Source organism: Amblyraja radiata, chromosome 2 (genome assembly GCF_010909765.2).
Source record: "Amblyraja radiata isolate CabotCenter1 chromosome 2, sAmbRad1.1.pri, whole genome shotgun sequence".
Taxonomy (NCBI): Eukaryota; Metazoa; Chordata; class Chondrichthyes; order Rajiformes; family Rajidae; genus Amblyraja; species Amblyraja radiata.
In genome coordinates, this window is record NC_045957.1 from 138762762 (window position 1) to 138779400 (window position 16639).

Consider the following 16639-nt stretch of genomic DNA (forward strand, 5'->3'; position numbering starts at 1 on the left):
TGTAAGTCCCAGACTTCTGCCTCCATTGACAAAGCCCAGGAACGCACACGTCAGACACACCTTTTTAAACAACTCTCTGAACTCAGTCTGCCACCATAAGTGGTTCTGGGCTCGCACCCTACCCTTTGTTATTGTTGGATCTTTCATTTATATAGTTGCCTTACCACCGAAGTGCAAAGCAGTGCGGATTAAAATACATCCAGTGCAGTTATTTACAGTACTTTCTCTGTTCATTTGTCACAATTAGCTCAAACATAATGAACACAAATGAGGAAGAAAGATCTTAGATTTTCAAATTAAAGCAAAACAGAGAATTGACATTGCAAAGTCATTCCTTCAGAAAATGCTCACCGAGATTTAGCAAGTTACCCCCATTAATTAAACTGCGCCAATGAAAGCAAATATATAATTGTGCTCAAGCGTAGCCAAGCATTTATTTTGGTACAACACTGCAATCTGTAATTACTAATTAGTGCTCTGTGTGTTACGCAACTGTTTAACCCGGTGTAGTTTTGACATAATCAGTGAAATGATGATTGTTACCAGTTTCATTGTCACTGGTTACTTTGTCTTCCCTTTCTTCTCTTTCTAAAGTGCTGCTGGCAGAGGAGATGCTGGATGCCGAACAGTTATCTTTCTCGTTCAGCTCGTCGTTCTGCCTCTCCTTCTCACTCAGTGCTACATTTTCTTCTGGCTCTCGGTCAGCTCTCTGTTCTCTCTCCAGCTCCGGTCCCAGGTCCGCAAGTCTTCCCTCGCTGACCACCTCGGCTTGTCGTTCAGCTTCTGCTACGGGCTCTGACACAGGCTCGGGCTCCTGCTCCTGCTCTGGCTCACTTGCAGGGACTAACAGAAACAGAAGGAGGAGGGGATCTTAGATACTGTTAAAGTTACAGCACTCCACAGTGTTAACTTCCTACCATTTCAGCATTCATACTGTACCTGCATTACCGGTTTATAACATGCCCTTCTCGTGACTTTCTCTGAACCCCTTAAAGTTATTTTAAAATTAACAGCAGACCTATCTAAAAAATCATTTTGGGATTGGAGAGATATTGATTAGTGCAGGTGTCAGGGGTTATGGGGAGAAGGCAGGAGAATGGGGTTAGGAGAGATCGATCAGCAATGATTGAATGGGGGAGTAGACTTGATGGGCAAATGGCCTAATTCTGCTCCTATAACTTATGACCTTATGATCTAACAATTCAAAAGAAAAATCTTACAAAGCATTTTACATAAACATGCATGATAATTCCAAATCTTTAAATGAGTTTACTAAATGTTCCATACCTGCATGGTATAAATAATTTCTTACATTGGTGTCGACAATTTTGGATGTTGATTACATGACTTTTCCGTGGGTGTGCATTAGGAATTTACCTAAGCAAGACTCTTGCTTTCGATGGATGGCGCATAGTTGCAGATCTCATTTGCTATTGATTAACTGCCAGTCTGCAAATGCTGAGGGTCCCTTGACTTTCAGCAGCCAATGGATACACGAGGTAGCAAATCCAACATGTGTGGACTCATGGATACAGGGTTTGCTCTTGCTCTCTCCACAGAGAGCAATGAAACACTTATGCCATCTGATCTTCGGCACACGCAGCTCTTGCAACGCTGGATGCATACTGAATATGATGGATAATGTTTTGGCATCATTGGGCTGGTGAAGACTTTTATCAAGGACAACAGAAACAGTTTTATTAGAATGATTAACGGAGGACAGAAGTTTTTTTGTTGTTGTATCTGATACATTTTGTATAAAGTTGTAAGGATTTGAAAACACTGCACCCAGATAGCAGGCCAAGGATTGGTTGCCATGATTATCAAGATGGTAAAAATATGTGCTCAAGTATGTTGATGAGATCTCTCTTGAACTTCCACAGGTGTACAGTAGAGGGCATATTGACTGGTTGCATCAAGGCTTGGTTTGGCAACTTGAATGCCCAAGAATGAAGAAGATAGTTAAAAAGTAATGAACACTGCCCAGTCCATCACGGGCACCGACGTCCCCACCATTGAAGGGATCTACAAGAGTCGCTGCCTCAAAAAGGCAGCCAGCATCATCAGAGACCCACACACCACCCTGGCCACACTCTCATTTCACTCCTGGAAAGGTAGTATAGAAGCTTTAAAACTGTACCGTCCAGGTTCAGGAGCAGCTTCTTCCCAACAACCATCAGGCTATTAAACACTACAACCTCCAAATATGCTCTGAACTACATAGACCTGTTGACATTATATTTTGTCTTTGCAATATAATTGTTTGTTTGATTATACACACTCACGCCTACATACATATAAATACATATATATACATACATATAATATATATATATATGTATGTATGTATTTATATGTATTTATATGTATGTAGGCGTGAGTGTGTATAATCAAACAAACAATAATATTGCAAAGACAAAAAATAATGTGAACAGGTCTATGTATACATATATATATATATATATATATATATATATATATATATATACACAAACATATATATATATGTATGTATGTGTATACACACACACACACATATATATATATATATATATATATATAATATAGATTGTGTTTACTGAGTACTATAATTGCATATCTGTTGTGTTGCTGCAAGTAATAATTTCATTATTACATTTTAGGATATATGACGATAAATCACTCAACTCTTGAAAGTTAAAACATTGTGTCTCTTACAAAGACACTAGACTGCAAACCCATCAACTCCCAGATCTAGACTAGACTACTCTGCCACTTGCAAAGACGCTATCGTTTTACTGTTCTTCTCAAAAGATCAGTCGCTTTTTCTTAGCTCTTCTTAACTGGAGCAGGTTTCTAAAAACCTGTGCGGACCAACTGGCGGGCGTTTTTACGGACATTTTCAACCTCTCACTTCTGAGGTCTGAGGTCCCCACCTGCTTTAAAAGGGCATCAATTATACCGGTGCCCAAGAAGAGTAAGGTGATGTGCCTCAATGACTATCGACCAGTGGCACTAACGCCGGTGGTGATGAAGTGCTTTGAGAGGTTGATCATGGAGCAAATCAACTCCTACCTCGACAAAAACCTGGACCCACTGCAGTTCGCGTACCGCCACAACAGATCAACGGTGGATGCGATCTCGCTGGCCCTCCACTCCGCACTGGACCACTTGGACAACAAAAACTCATATGTCAGGCTGTTATTCATTGATTACAGCTCGGCATTTAACACAATCATCCCCTCCAAACTGGTTACCAAACTCGCAGAACTGGGTCTCTGCGCTTCCCTCTGCAACTGGATCCTCGACTTCCTCATCCACAGACCACAGTCTGTTCGTATTGGTGGAAATGTGTCAGCCTCGATAACAATCAGCACGGGAGCACCTCAAGGCTGCGTGCTCAGACCTCAGCTGTACTCACTCTATATCCATGACTGCGTAGCGAACCACAGTGCGAACTCCATCATCAAGTTCGCTGACGACACCACTATTGTGGGATGTATCACTGATGGGGATGAGTCAGAATATAGAAGAGAGATCGAGCAACTGTCCATATGGTGCCAGCGCAATAACCTGGCCCTCAACACCAGCAAAACCAAGGAACTGATTGTGGATTTTGGAAGGAGTAGGAGAGAGACCCACAGCCCCATTTATATCAACGGATCGATGGTTGAAAGGGTCAAGAACTTCAAATTCCTGGACGTGCACATCTCTGAAAGTCTTTCCTGGTCCGAGAACACTAACGCAATTATCAAAAAAGCTCATCAGCGCCTCTACTTCCTGAGAAGATTACAGAGAGTCGGATTGTCAAGGAAGACTCTCTCTAACTTCTACAGGTGCACAGTCGAGAGCATACTGACCGGTTGCATCGTGGCTTGGTTCGGCAATTTGAGCGCCCTGGAGAGGAAAAGACTACAAAAAGTAGTAAACACTGCCCAGTCCATCATCGGCTCTGACCTTCCTTCCATCGAGAGGATTTATCACAGTCGCTGCCTCAAAAAGGCTGGCAGTATCATCAAAGACCCACACCATCCTGGCCACACACTCATCTCCCTGCTACCTTCAGGTAGAAGGTACAGGAGCCTGAAGACTGCAACAACCAGGTTCAGGCATAGCTACTTCCCCACAGCCATCAGGCTATTAAACCTGGCTCGGACAAAACTCTGATTATTAATAACCACTTTCTGTTATTTGCACTTTACCAGTTTATTTATTCATGTGTGTATATATTTATATTATGGTATATGGACACATTTATCTGTTTTGTAGTAAATGCCTACTATTTTCAGTGTGCTTAAGCAAAGCAAGAATTTCATTGTCCTGTACAGGGACACATGACAATAAACTCACTTGAACACTTGAACTTGAACTTGGAGATTACAGAAACAGAAGCGGAGGATAGTGGGATCAATTGTGCTAACAGCTGAATGGTTAGCTACTTTGCTGGACTGCTGCGGAACTGCTAAGTTTGTGACCCAAAGGCATTTTACCCTGCAATTTCTCATCCAATATGTAGTGGAACATAATCAGTTCTCATTTTAATTTTAATTAAAATCCAAATTCAGAGGGCTAGGTTCATTCTGTCCACTCCTTTTTGTAGACAAAACTAGTTAAGTAACCACTACCGCTTCTCCCACCAAACTAGTCTACTCTACTCTGCCTTCGACAGAAGCAGCTTTAAGGTGTTACTGCATCTCTCCCCTTCTTTTCCACAGATTCTACTACAGGTGGGCAGGTAGTGCCCAATGCAATGGACATGTAATTGGTTCATAATGTGGGAGGTGATTACACTCTTATTGGTTCAACTTGAGCTCCTCATTGCTATCCCAACTGGTCATTGTCTATTTTGAATGGGCAAGGACCAGGGCATCTCATGAGTCAATTGAGAGGTTACATTTTTACAAGGACATCCTTGAATCTTTGTATCTGTCTCTGGTGTGACAGAATTTGGAACATCCATCTCTGCAGTGAGAGAGATGGGTCTGCAAAGACCAGAAGATAAAACCAAGATCTATTTAAGCCAGCTGATTTACATCGGGGAGACTAAGCGGAGACGATCGCCCAACCTCCGCTTAGTCTCCCCGATGTAAATCAGCTGGCTTAAATAGATCTTGGTTTTATCTTCTGGTCTTTGCAGACCCATCTCTCTCACTGCAGAGATGGATGTTCCAAATTCTGTCACACCAGAGACAGATACAAAGATTCAAGGATGTCCTTGTAAAAATGTAACATTGAATTCTCCCAATTTTGCTAGCCCTTGCTGTCTCCTCCCCTTCCTTAACCCTCGAGCTGTCTCCTCCAATCCCCCGCCCTCGGGCTCCTCCTCCTCCCCTTTTTCATTCCTTCTCCCCCCCCACCCCCTATCAGTCTGAAGAAGGGTTTCGGCCCGAAACGTCACCTATTTCCTTCGCTCCATAGATGCTGCTGCACCCGCTGAGTTTCTCCAGCATTTTTGTGTACCTTCTATTTAAGTCTGTATTGATTGAGAAAAACAATACAAGTGTAGGAAGAAACTGCAGATGCTAGTTTACACCGAAGATGAGCCTCAGTCTGAAGAATGGTCTTGACCTGAAATATTGCCCATTCCTTCTCTCCAGAGATTCTGCCTGACCGGCATTTTGTGCCTAAAAATAATACGTTATCTTCAACAAAACAATGCACAGTGGTGATTGCACCAGGATGGAGGCTGAGGGCAATTGTCCAGTTTTCTGCCATTTCTATTCTATAGAAATTCACACCAGCACAGAGGGGCCAAGTTGAGTCATTATGCTGTAGAAAATGAGAAGTCTCCTTCTCTCCAGCCAACTTGCAACTGTATATGGACAACCTGATCGTTTCAATTTTTCCAATCTTTATTGTGATTTTACCGTGATGGGACCGTACCTAATAGCGAGGGAAGGATCTTGCCAGATTGTCTGCCGTGCAGCCAAATTATTACATTCTCTAAGTAATTTGAAATTATTTTGGTTTTCAACATTTGATGTGAAAAAAATTCCACGATTTTTCCTGAAAAGTTACAATCCAAAATAAAATATGCATTCATTGATAACATCTATTGGATTGCAAATCTGTACTTTTAGTGCTTTTATTGATAAACAGATTTAATTTGACATACTTAAACTTTCCAGAAAGATGATAATCAACTGTAGCTGCACTCTGCAACTTCCCCTTTGCGCTGCCTATTGCACTTGCATTTGGCTTCTCCGTATGGACACTTCAGGCCCTTCAGCCCAACTTGCCCATGCCAATTAAGATGCCCCATCTACACGTCTCACCCACCTGCATTTACCACATATCTCTCTAAACCTTTCCTATCCATGAACCTGGCCAAATGTATTTTAAATGTTGTTATATTATCTGCCTCAACTATCTCCTCCGACAATTCATTCCTTATACCCTTCACTCTCTGCGAAAAAGTTGCCCCTCAGGTTCCTATTAAATGTTACCCCTCTACCCATAAGCCTATCAACCTATAATAGTATTTGATTTGATTGAATAGCAAGCAAAAGCAAAGCTTTTCACTGTACGTTGGTACACATGACGATGATAAACATAAACCTAGCTCTATATTACATGAGCATTCCATCTAATATTTTAACAAACTGGAGCACAAAAGACAATTAACTGCAACATAACCATTTCTTTCCCTTTGTCCTACCTACTGTACTTGAGTTTGGCTTGATTGTATTTGTATATATTATTATTTGATCTCGTTTGATAGCATAAACATCATAGCTTTTGACTGTACCTTGGTGCACATGACAATAATAAACTTCAACCTAAATGTAATCCTCCAATGGCCTGGACTTCACTGTTAGTTATAGACCAACAGCACAGAAACAAGGTACTCAGCCCAACTCATTCATGCTGACCAATTTGCCTAACCAAGCTAGTCACATTTACCTGCTCCTGGTTCATATCCCTCCAAATCTTACCTATTCATGCTCCTGTCCAAGTGTCTTTTAAATGTCCTAATTGTATGTTCTATTTCTTCCTCTGGCAACTCATTCCATATATGAACTGATCTGTGTGTGGAAAAAGCTGCACCTCATGTCCCATTTCCTCTCTCAACCTTTCCTTTCTCATCTTAAACATTTGGCCTCCAGTTTTAGACTCCCCTATGCTGGGGAAAAGACCATGATCATTTACCTTATCTATGGCCCTCGTGAATCTATAAACCCCAGAGTCTCCCCTCAAGCCTCCTAAGCTCCAAGGAAAAAAGATCCAGCTTCTCCAGCCTCTCCTTATAATTCAAATCTTTCAGACCTGAAGACGCACCTGCGTCATAGACACGCCCCCATTTTGAGTTGCTAAATTTTGAAAAAAGGCTTTACAAAAAGACTGACTGTAGTGCCCAGGTCACATGCGAGCCCTGGGATCTAGCTGCAGTTCCCAGGTCACCTGCGAGCCCCGGGTCTAGCTGCAGTTCCGCTGTCTGATCCCGGCATCCGCTCGCAGCCACCCGAGCTACTGAGTGAGTAGCTGGCATGATCCCTGACCCCCTCCTTCTCAATGCTCCTGCCCTCCCCGCAGATTTTCCCCTGGCCACCCAGCCGTGCTGACCCAGGCCAGACTCCCCACACGCTGTGAAGGAACTCCTCCCCCCCCCCCCCCCCCCCCCCCCCCCCCCCAGCAGGGCTATTCTTTTACAGCCGCTGTTCTGAGGGATAGCCAAGTCTATCTTCCTTGGCTAACAATCTAACCTTCGGCCTCCAAGATGCAGGTAAAATTTCAGGCCTTATTTTAGGGTAAAAAATTGTGTCTTCTTTGCTGGGAAATACGGTATTTGTAAATATCTTCTGCACCCTTTCTAACTTAATGACATTCTCCCTACATCTGAGCGACCAGAGGTGTAACATAGAAAATAGGTGCAGGAGGAGGCCATTTCGGCCCATCGAGCCAGCACCGCCATTCATTGTGATCATGGCTGATCGTCCCATATCAATAACACGTGCCTGCCTTCTCCCCATATCCCTTGACTCCACTAGCCCCTAGAGTTCCATCTAACTCTCTCTTAAATCCATCCAGTGACTTGGCCTCCACTGCCCTCTGTGGCAGGGAATTCCATAAATTCACAACTCTCTGGGTGAAAAAGGTTTTTCTCACCTCAGTCTTAAATGACCTCCCCTTTATTCTAAGACACAGTACTCCAAGTTGGCCTTACCAACATCTCGTTTAGCTATAACATGACATCCCAATACTCAATCCTCTGACCGATGAAAGTATCCATAACTATTTTCACTGTTGAATATACCAACAATTTTAGTGTTATTCCCAATCTTGCCAGCCATGCCACCTATATTCACATCCAAATCATGAATATAAATAATGACCAACAGATAACCCAACATTGATATCTGTAGTACAGCACTTGTTATTAGCCTCTGATCTGAAAAAATCAATCCTGAACCACCACCTATCTTTCTGATAATTTTGTCCTGAAGCCCATATGATCAAACCCACTATGCAGTTCCTTGTGAAAGGTCTTGCTAAAGTCCATGTACTCAATGTCTGCCACATAGCCTTCAACAATCGTTTTGGACATTTATTCAAAAAAAAACTGGAGACCCGATTTCCCCATTAACAAAGCCATTCTGCGCCTAATTAGACCTTGTCTTTCCAAATGCATGTTGATTCCATCTCTCAGAATGGCCTCCAATAACTTACCCACCATTTACTCACAAGTCTGTAGTTCCCACACTTTTCCTTGCAGCCTTTCTTAGGTAGAGACACAACATTAGCCACCCTACACTTATGGCCATCAGTGATAAAATGATCACCCCCCAATTTCTTCCCTAGCTTCCCACAATGCCTTACTCTACACATGATCAGGTCCTGGGGATTTATATGCCTTTTGGTGTTTTAAGACCCCCAGGAAATCCTTGCGTAATGCAGACTCTAACATCTCCTCTTTAGACTAGAGAACAGCGTGGAATCTGGCGCTCCAGTCCACAAAGTCCATGTTGGCTGGTAATCACCCGTACACAAGGGAAGATTTACAATTTTACCAAAGCCAATTAATCTACAAACCTGTACGTCTTTGGAGTGTGGAAGGAAACCGGAACACCCAGAGAAAAGCCTTGCAGTCGCAGGGAGAACGTACAAACTCAGCACCCATGGTCTGAAACATACCCTGGTATTTGGCACTGCAAGGCAGCAGCTTTATCGCTTTGCCACTGTTCCTCCCTCTTCTGTAATGTGGGCTCATGTCAATGGCCAATGGCATATGAATCACCGATGATTATCCTTACTATGGCCCTCTAACTCCTTATGGGCTTTTGTGAATAACTCGGCTAAGTAGAGAGTCATGTCAGTGCACACCTGCTACAGGTGAACTGTGACAAGGACAAACGAGAATGTATCTCTTTATCCCTTATCAGGCTGATTATATTGAATTCGATGTCAAGTGACGGAGAAGAAGCAAAATATAGAATGGGTAAGAATGATTTAATACATTTCTGCCACCTTCAGATGTAGAAATAGGGTTAGGTGGGGGGCAGAAAGGGAAATGATTTCTTAACCACTTTTTAAGGCATCTAAAACTGACTATGCGAACGAGTTAAATGTGGAGAGGATAGTTTACATTGGAAGAGGTTAATGACCTTACCATACAAGAAGGCGGACTTCTGAAAACCACAAGGGAACTGAACAGAGAGACTTGTGTTGTTTGATACTGACTGCAACTGGAATACAGGAAATGTGCCACCAGGACATCTGCCCCCAGCAGACTTCAGCTATTCAGATCCTTTTGTACATTTCCCGAAACTGGAGTTTCTGGCACGAATGCCCAGCGGCAGAATTTATTAATCTCTTCATCAAGTAATTATGTCTGATGGCCGGTGTTCAGCTTGATCTATTTTTTAAGCTGACCCATACACGTATTAAATTGCTTGCATTAATTTCAGACATAAGTGAAAACAGATTCTTCCTTTGAGTTGGTGCAGACGTGAAGTCTGCCTCACATACAGCCTATGCTTTTAGGGGGGAAAAAGTGTGCACTATTCCAAAGTGCTGCATGTAAAAAGGATGCAAAGCCCGATTCTCTGGCGCACTTGTAACCCGTGGAAAAGCGGTGCTAAAATATGCCGCTGCACCATTAATCTTTAGCTCAACAGTGTTTGACAAGCGTTCAAACTCATGTCATTTACCCACCTGGTAACTGTTGACCCCCAGCTATTGTAACCAGTTCTCACACCTCCATTGCAAAGCTGCAGCAGGCTGTGAAGTGGCGATGAATTTGAAGTCACTTCTGAGGGCAACTATTAGCTCTGTGACTGGAATCTGGAGTTCATTACGGCAAACTGATTTTTATACACATCCTAAATGTTAGATCACAGGGTAGAAATTGCACTCAAGAATGCTGACTATGCTGTTCCACATTCATGGATCAACCCTTCTTTTGCCTATGTTACTGTATCAAAAGCTGTATAGAAAAACCCTAAAAAATATACAATGAATATAATCTATGCTGAGTTATGAAGCGCACCATTTCTATTGTAATACATTCATCACGCAAAATCTTCTTCTGGTTTATGAGAGATACAGAATGTTTTGAAGGCTGCAGAATCTATTAATCGATACATTCAAAGGCTATCCTGGATGTGCAAAGGGGCCAACAGAATATCTGTAATAAAGAAATGGTACGAAGTGGCCAGCCCCAGTGGAAAGGAAGATGGAGAGGGAACACTGTGGACACTGTGGAGGCCTTCTGTGAACGCTGGTCACCGCAGGAGGTTGAATATATTATAAATTAAAATGGTAATATTTTAATTTGATAATTTTGTTTAAGTGTTTTCTAAATTGTTCGAGCTTTCTACCTTCCCTTGTAAATTGTACATTTGTTTAAAAATCTAATTAAAAAAACCATTCCGGAAAAAAAAAGAAAGAAAAAAGTGGAAAGGAAGCTCATTTGTTGAAAATGTCTCCATTATTTCCTCGATAACTTTCTCCTGTCTATTCGTTCTCTGAGCTAGAAACACAAACCACAATGTGGCCTTCAGGTTCCCGACACTGAATCTGCCAGACAGTGAAAGTCAGCTGCTGAACCATGAGGATATAACAGCTGAAAATGATGCTGACTTCACCCATGCACAAGGACATTGGAAAGCAATCAGGTACAGTATTCCCAAGTGATTTTTCCCAGTTCTGATTATCATCACTTCTGCTCCATCTGATACTTGTGATAAGAGCCACGTTTAACTCTGAGTCATGGTTATTTAACTGGCTTGGTGATGAACCAAGTAGCGGTTGTCTATAAAAATAGCAATATTTTACCTTGAGCGACTAGGAAATTATCAATGTCAGACACAAATGTAACCGCACATCATCTTTGGCAGCATGAAGTATAAAGTTACCTGACTCCTTCAAAAAGTTCCTTCAAGGGCATAGCTGTACTTGACTCTTGACTAACTATCCCTCTCATCATTTTAAAGACCTGGCTGGCTATGACTGGCTACGTAGTCATGGGTATAGAGTGAGTAAAGCAGGGGGCTGAGCACGCAGCCTTGAGGTGCTACCATACTAATTGTTACTGAGGATGAAGTGGTTCCTCCAATTTGAACAGACTGTGGTCTGTGGATGAGGAAGTCGAGGATCCAATTGCCGAGGGATGCGCAGAGGCCCAGTTTCGTGAGCTTGGTAATCAGCTTGGAAGGGATGATGGTATTAAACGCCGAGCTATAGTCTATAAATAACAGCCTGACGTAGGTGTTTTTATTGTCCAAGTGGTCCTGTGCGGAGTGGAGGGCCAGTGAAATTGCATTTACCGTTGACCTGTTGTGAAGGTATGCGAACTGTAGTTGGTCGAGGTTTTTGTCGAGGTAGGAGTTGATGTGCACCATAACCAACCTCTCAAAGCACTTCACCACAGACGTTAGTGCCACTGGTCGATAGTCATTGAGGCACGTCATCTTACTCTTCTTAGGCACCGGTATTAGTGATGCCCTCTTAAAGCAGGTGGGAACCTCAGAAGTGAGGTTGAAAATGTCCGTAAAAACTCCAGCCAGTTGGTCCGCACAGGTTTTTAGAACACGGCCGGGTATACCATCAGGTCCAGGTGCTTTGTAAGGGTTCACCCACCTGAAGGATTTTCTGACGTCGGCCTCTGAGACTATGACTGTAACACCATCAGGGCGAATTGGGGCTGGGAAAGTGTTCTCCCTATCGATCCGTGTGTAGAACGCATTGAGCTCGTCAGGGAGTGATGCTTCACAGTCGTTTGAGCCGCCTCCTGATTTCGCCTTGTAGGAGGTGATGGCATTCAAGCCCTGCCACAGTTGCCGAACATCCATCTCATCCTCCAGCTTAGACCAGATGTCCCTTTTGGCATTTTTGATGGCCTTACCAAGGTCTTATCTGGACTTCTTATAGACCTCTGCATTGCCAGACCTGAATACCCGGGATCTTGCCTTCAGAAGAATGCGGTTCTCATGGTTCGCCCACGGCTTCTGGTTAGGAAACACTCGGAAGGTTTTTGTTGGAACGCAGTCCTCCACACATTTCCTTATGAGGTCTGTAACGACTGTGGCAAATTCATTCAGGTTCGTTGCCGAGTCCTTGAACATTGCCCAGTCTGCACACTTCAAGCAGTCCTGGAGTTGTTCCACTGCCCCCCCACAGTACTTACTATACCTGCGCTCCTCCGCAAGTTCGGGGATTCCCCTCCAATCAGGGATTCCCTTACCGTCACTATCTTCGAGAGTTGGCAGTAGCACTAATGCATTTAAATGCGTTCGCAGCTCGCTACTTACATCGTTGCTTTCTGCAGATTCTTTGATACTGGTGAGTTCAGAAATATTATATTTGAAGATTTTCTGTTGTGCCGCTGAAGAAATGTCGCCACGGGTAGGCACCATCTTAGATTGATAATTCAAGTGTGGTTAGTGCGAACCGAGCGGAGGTGTTGGGCGAAGCGATCGCCAAGCCTATGCTTGGTCTCACCAATGTAGAGCAGCTGACACCTAGAGCAGCTGATGCTATAGATAAAGTTGGAGGAGGTGCAGGTGAACCTCTGCCTCACCTGAAAAGACTGCTTGGGTCCTTTGATGGACAAGGTGGGAGGTAAAGCGACAAGTGTAGCATTTCCTGCTGCTGCAAGGGAAAGTACCAGGGGAAGGGGTGGGAAGGGTGTGATGGGATGAATTGACCAGGGAGTTACGGAGGGTACGGTCTCTGCGGAAAGCAGAAAGAGGAGGAGATGGGAAGATATGGCCAATGGTGGGATCCCGTTGGACATGGCGAAAATGTCGGAGGATTATATGTTGTATGTGACGGCTGGTAGGGTGGACAAAGGGGACTCTGCCCTTGTTACGAGTGGGGGGATGGGGAGTGAGAGCGGAGCTGCGGGACATAGAGGAGACCCTGGTGAGAGCCTCATCTATAGTCGAAGAGGGAACCCCCGTTCCCTAAAGAATGAGGACATCTCCGATGCCTTGGTTTGGAACATCTTATCCTGGGTGCAGATGTGGCATAGACGGAGGAATTGGGAGTATGGGATGGAGTCCTTACAGGAAGCAAGGTGGGAAGAAGTATAGTCCAGATAGCCATGGGAGTCAGTGGGTTTGTAGTAGATGTCGGTCAGTAGTCTGTTACCTGCGATGGAGATAGTGAGGTCTAGAAACGGTAGGAAGGTGTCGGAAATGGACCAGGTGAATGTGAATGCCGGATGGAAGTTAGTGGTGAAATAGATGAAGTCAGTGAGTTCTGCATGGGTGCAGGATGTAGCACCAATGCAGTTGTCAATGTAGCAGAGGTAGAGTTCGTGGATAGGGCCATGAGACCCCTTAAACAAGGATTGTTTGATGCACCCTACAAAGAGGCAGGCATAGCTGGGGCCCATGTGCCCTAGCTACGCCTTGAATTTGGAGGAAATGGGAGGAGTCAAAGGAAAAGTTGTTGAGGGTAAGGACCAGGTGGAGGAGAGTATTAGTAGACGGGGATTGGTTGGTTCTGCGGTCGAGGAAGAAACGGAGGGCTTTGAGCCCCTCCTGGTGGGGGATGGAGGTGTAGAGTGACTGGACATCCATGGTGAAGATGTGGGAGTGGGGGCCTGGAAAACAGGAGTCATGGAGGAGACAAAGAGCGTGTGAGGTGTCTTGGACATAGGTAGGGAGGGATTTGTCCAGGGGGGATAGAATGGAGTCGAAGTATGTGGAAATAAGTTAGGTGAGAAAAGAACAAGCAGAAACAATGGGTCTGCCAGGACAGTCAGGTTTGTGGATTTTGGGGAGAAGGTAAAATCGGGCCGTGCGGAGCTGGGGAACGATGAGGTTGGAGGCTTGGGAGGGCAGGGAGCCGGAAGCGATGAAACCAGTAATGGTGTTTGAGATAATGGCCTGGTGCTCGTCGGTGTGGTCTTGGTCCAAGGATAGGTAGGAGGAGGTGTCTGAGAGTTGGCCAAAATTGCATGAGTATTTAATTCAACTTCCTAACCTAAACCAATATCTCAAAGTCTAAAATGTGAATTATGAAGCTCGCCATTTCTATTCTAATATATTCATCACGCAAAATCTTCTTCTGGTATATGAGAGATACTGAATGTTTAATGCAGGAAGGAACTGCAGATGCTGGTTTAAACCAAAGGTAGACACAAAAACTTGGAGTAACTTAGCGGGTCAGACATCATCTCTGGAGAAAAGGAATAGGTGACGTTTCGGGTAGAGACTTACTTAGGATAGACTGTTTTGTAATCTTTCTTGACAATAAAATGGTATTAATAGCTTCTATGCTCAGTAGTCGAGTTTGTATTTTTTTAAAGAAAGCCTTTGGCATCTCAGTTTTTTAAAATTACAGCTGCCTGTAGGAGAGGTGGCACATTTATATTTCACATATTATTTCACACTTATACATTTTTCCTTAAAAAGCACTGGGCCATTTCATTATCCAAACAATAAATGTGACTATAAATCACTCAGTGCATTGGCACTGTAAATCTGCATATTCTACAGTCCCAAGTGGGAGCTGATTTTGGCAGCTACTGGAGCAGGGAGGAGGAAGGGCAGTAAATAAAAACGTAAAAAGCACATGCTGGAAATCCGAAGCAAAAGCAGAAAAGCAAAAGCTTGTCGCACTCGGCAGCAGGTCGGGCAGCATCCGTGGAAAGAGAAAATAGAACGTTACTGCCCAACCCGCTGGGCATTTCCAGCATTTGCTGCTTTTGTACATAGGATAAAGGACATTTCCCACAGTGTGAAATGGGTGCATGTGGGCAGTCAGGACTGATACCACAGCAGGGCAGAGAAACCTGGTAGTTCCTTGCGAGCAAAGGTAGGGAAATACATACACCCTTTGCTCCCTAAGTTGTTGCAGACCATTAAGTACACATCTATACAAATTGTATGTACCGGCACATGGCCGATTAGGAAATGAGGAGATGCAACGAGACATGGGTGTCATGGTACACCAGTCATTAAAAGTAGGCATGCAGGTGCAGCAGGCAGTGAAGAAAGCGAATGGTATGTTAGCATTCATAGCAAAAGGATTTGAGTATAGGAGCAGGGAGGTTCTACTGCAGTTGTACAGGGTCTTGGTGAGACCACACCTGGAGTATTGCGTACAGTTTTGGTCTCCTAATCTGAGGAAAGACATTCTTGCCAAAGAGGGAGTACAGAGAAGGTTCACCAGACTGATTCCAGGGATGTCAGGACTTTCATATGAAGAAAGACTGGATAGACTCGACTTGTACTCGCTAGAATTTAGAAGATTGAGGGGGGATCTTATAGAAACGTACACAATTCTTAAGGGGTTGGACAGGCTAGATGCAGGAAGATTGTTCCCGATGTTGGGGAAGTCCAGAACAAGGGGTCACAGTTTAAGGATAAGGGGGAAATCTCTTAGGACCGAGATGAGAAAAATATTTTTTCACACAGAGAGTGGTGAATCTGTGGAATTCACTGCCACAGACGGTAGTTGAGGCCAGTTCATTGGCTATATTTAAGAGGGAGTTAGATGTGGCCCTTGAGGCTAAAGGGATCAGGGGGTATGGAGAGAAGGCAGGTACAGGATACTGAGTTGGATGATCAGCCATGATCATATTGAATGGCGGTGCAGGCTCGAAGGGCCGAATGGCCTACTCCTGCACCTATTTTCTATGTTTCTATGTTTCTATGATCCGCACACTTCTCTATACTTTGGCGATTCAAACTCTAGTCCAGATACTTTTTAAATGGTGTGAGAGTGCTTGCCACCCAGACGTTGTCAAACAGAGTGGGCCAGATTGTAGCCTCCCTTTGGGTGAACAAAACAATTCCTCAAGTCCTGTTTAACCATCTTGTTCCTCACCTTAAACATAAGCCTGTGTCCTCTGGTTTAAGAATTCATAGAACATAGAACAGCACAGCACAAGAACAGGCCCTTTAGCCCACAACAGCTCTACCGAACATGATGCTAAAACCAACTCTCATCTGCCTGCACATAATCCATATCCTTTCATAGAAACATAGAAAATAGGTGCAGGAGTAGGCCATTCGGCTCTTTGAGCCAGCACCACCATTCAATATGATCATGGCTGATCATCCAACTCAGTATCCTGTACCTGCCTTCTCTCCATACCCCCTGATCCCTTTAGCCACAAGGGCCACATCTAACTCCCTCTTAAATATAGCCAATGAACTGGCCTCAACTACCTTTTGTGGCAGAGAATTCCACAGATTCACCACTCTCT

General features: G+C 43.9%; 1 protein-coding gene across 17 annotated transcripts in view; it reads right to left on the reverse strand.

Annotated features, from left to right (window-relative positions):
- Positions 1–16639, reverse strand: part of fhod3 (formin homology 2 domain containing 3) — a 637022-nt gene that overhangs the window by 91180 nt on the left and 529203 nt on the right. For 16 of the 17 annotated variants that reach the window (XM_033016409.1, XM_033016394.1, XM_033016413.1 and 13 more), the window contains one exon: positions 544–843. The exons of the other annotated variant lie outside the window; for it this stretch is intronic. In XM_033016409.1, the coding sequence (XP_032872300.1) occupies positions 544–843 (300 nt within the window). The remainder of the gene's footprint in view (positions 1–543; positions 844–16639) is intronic. 17 annotated transcript variants of the gene reach the window in all.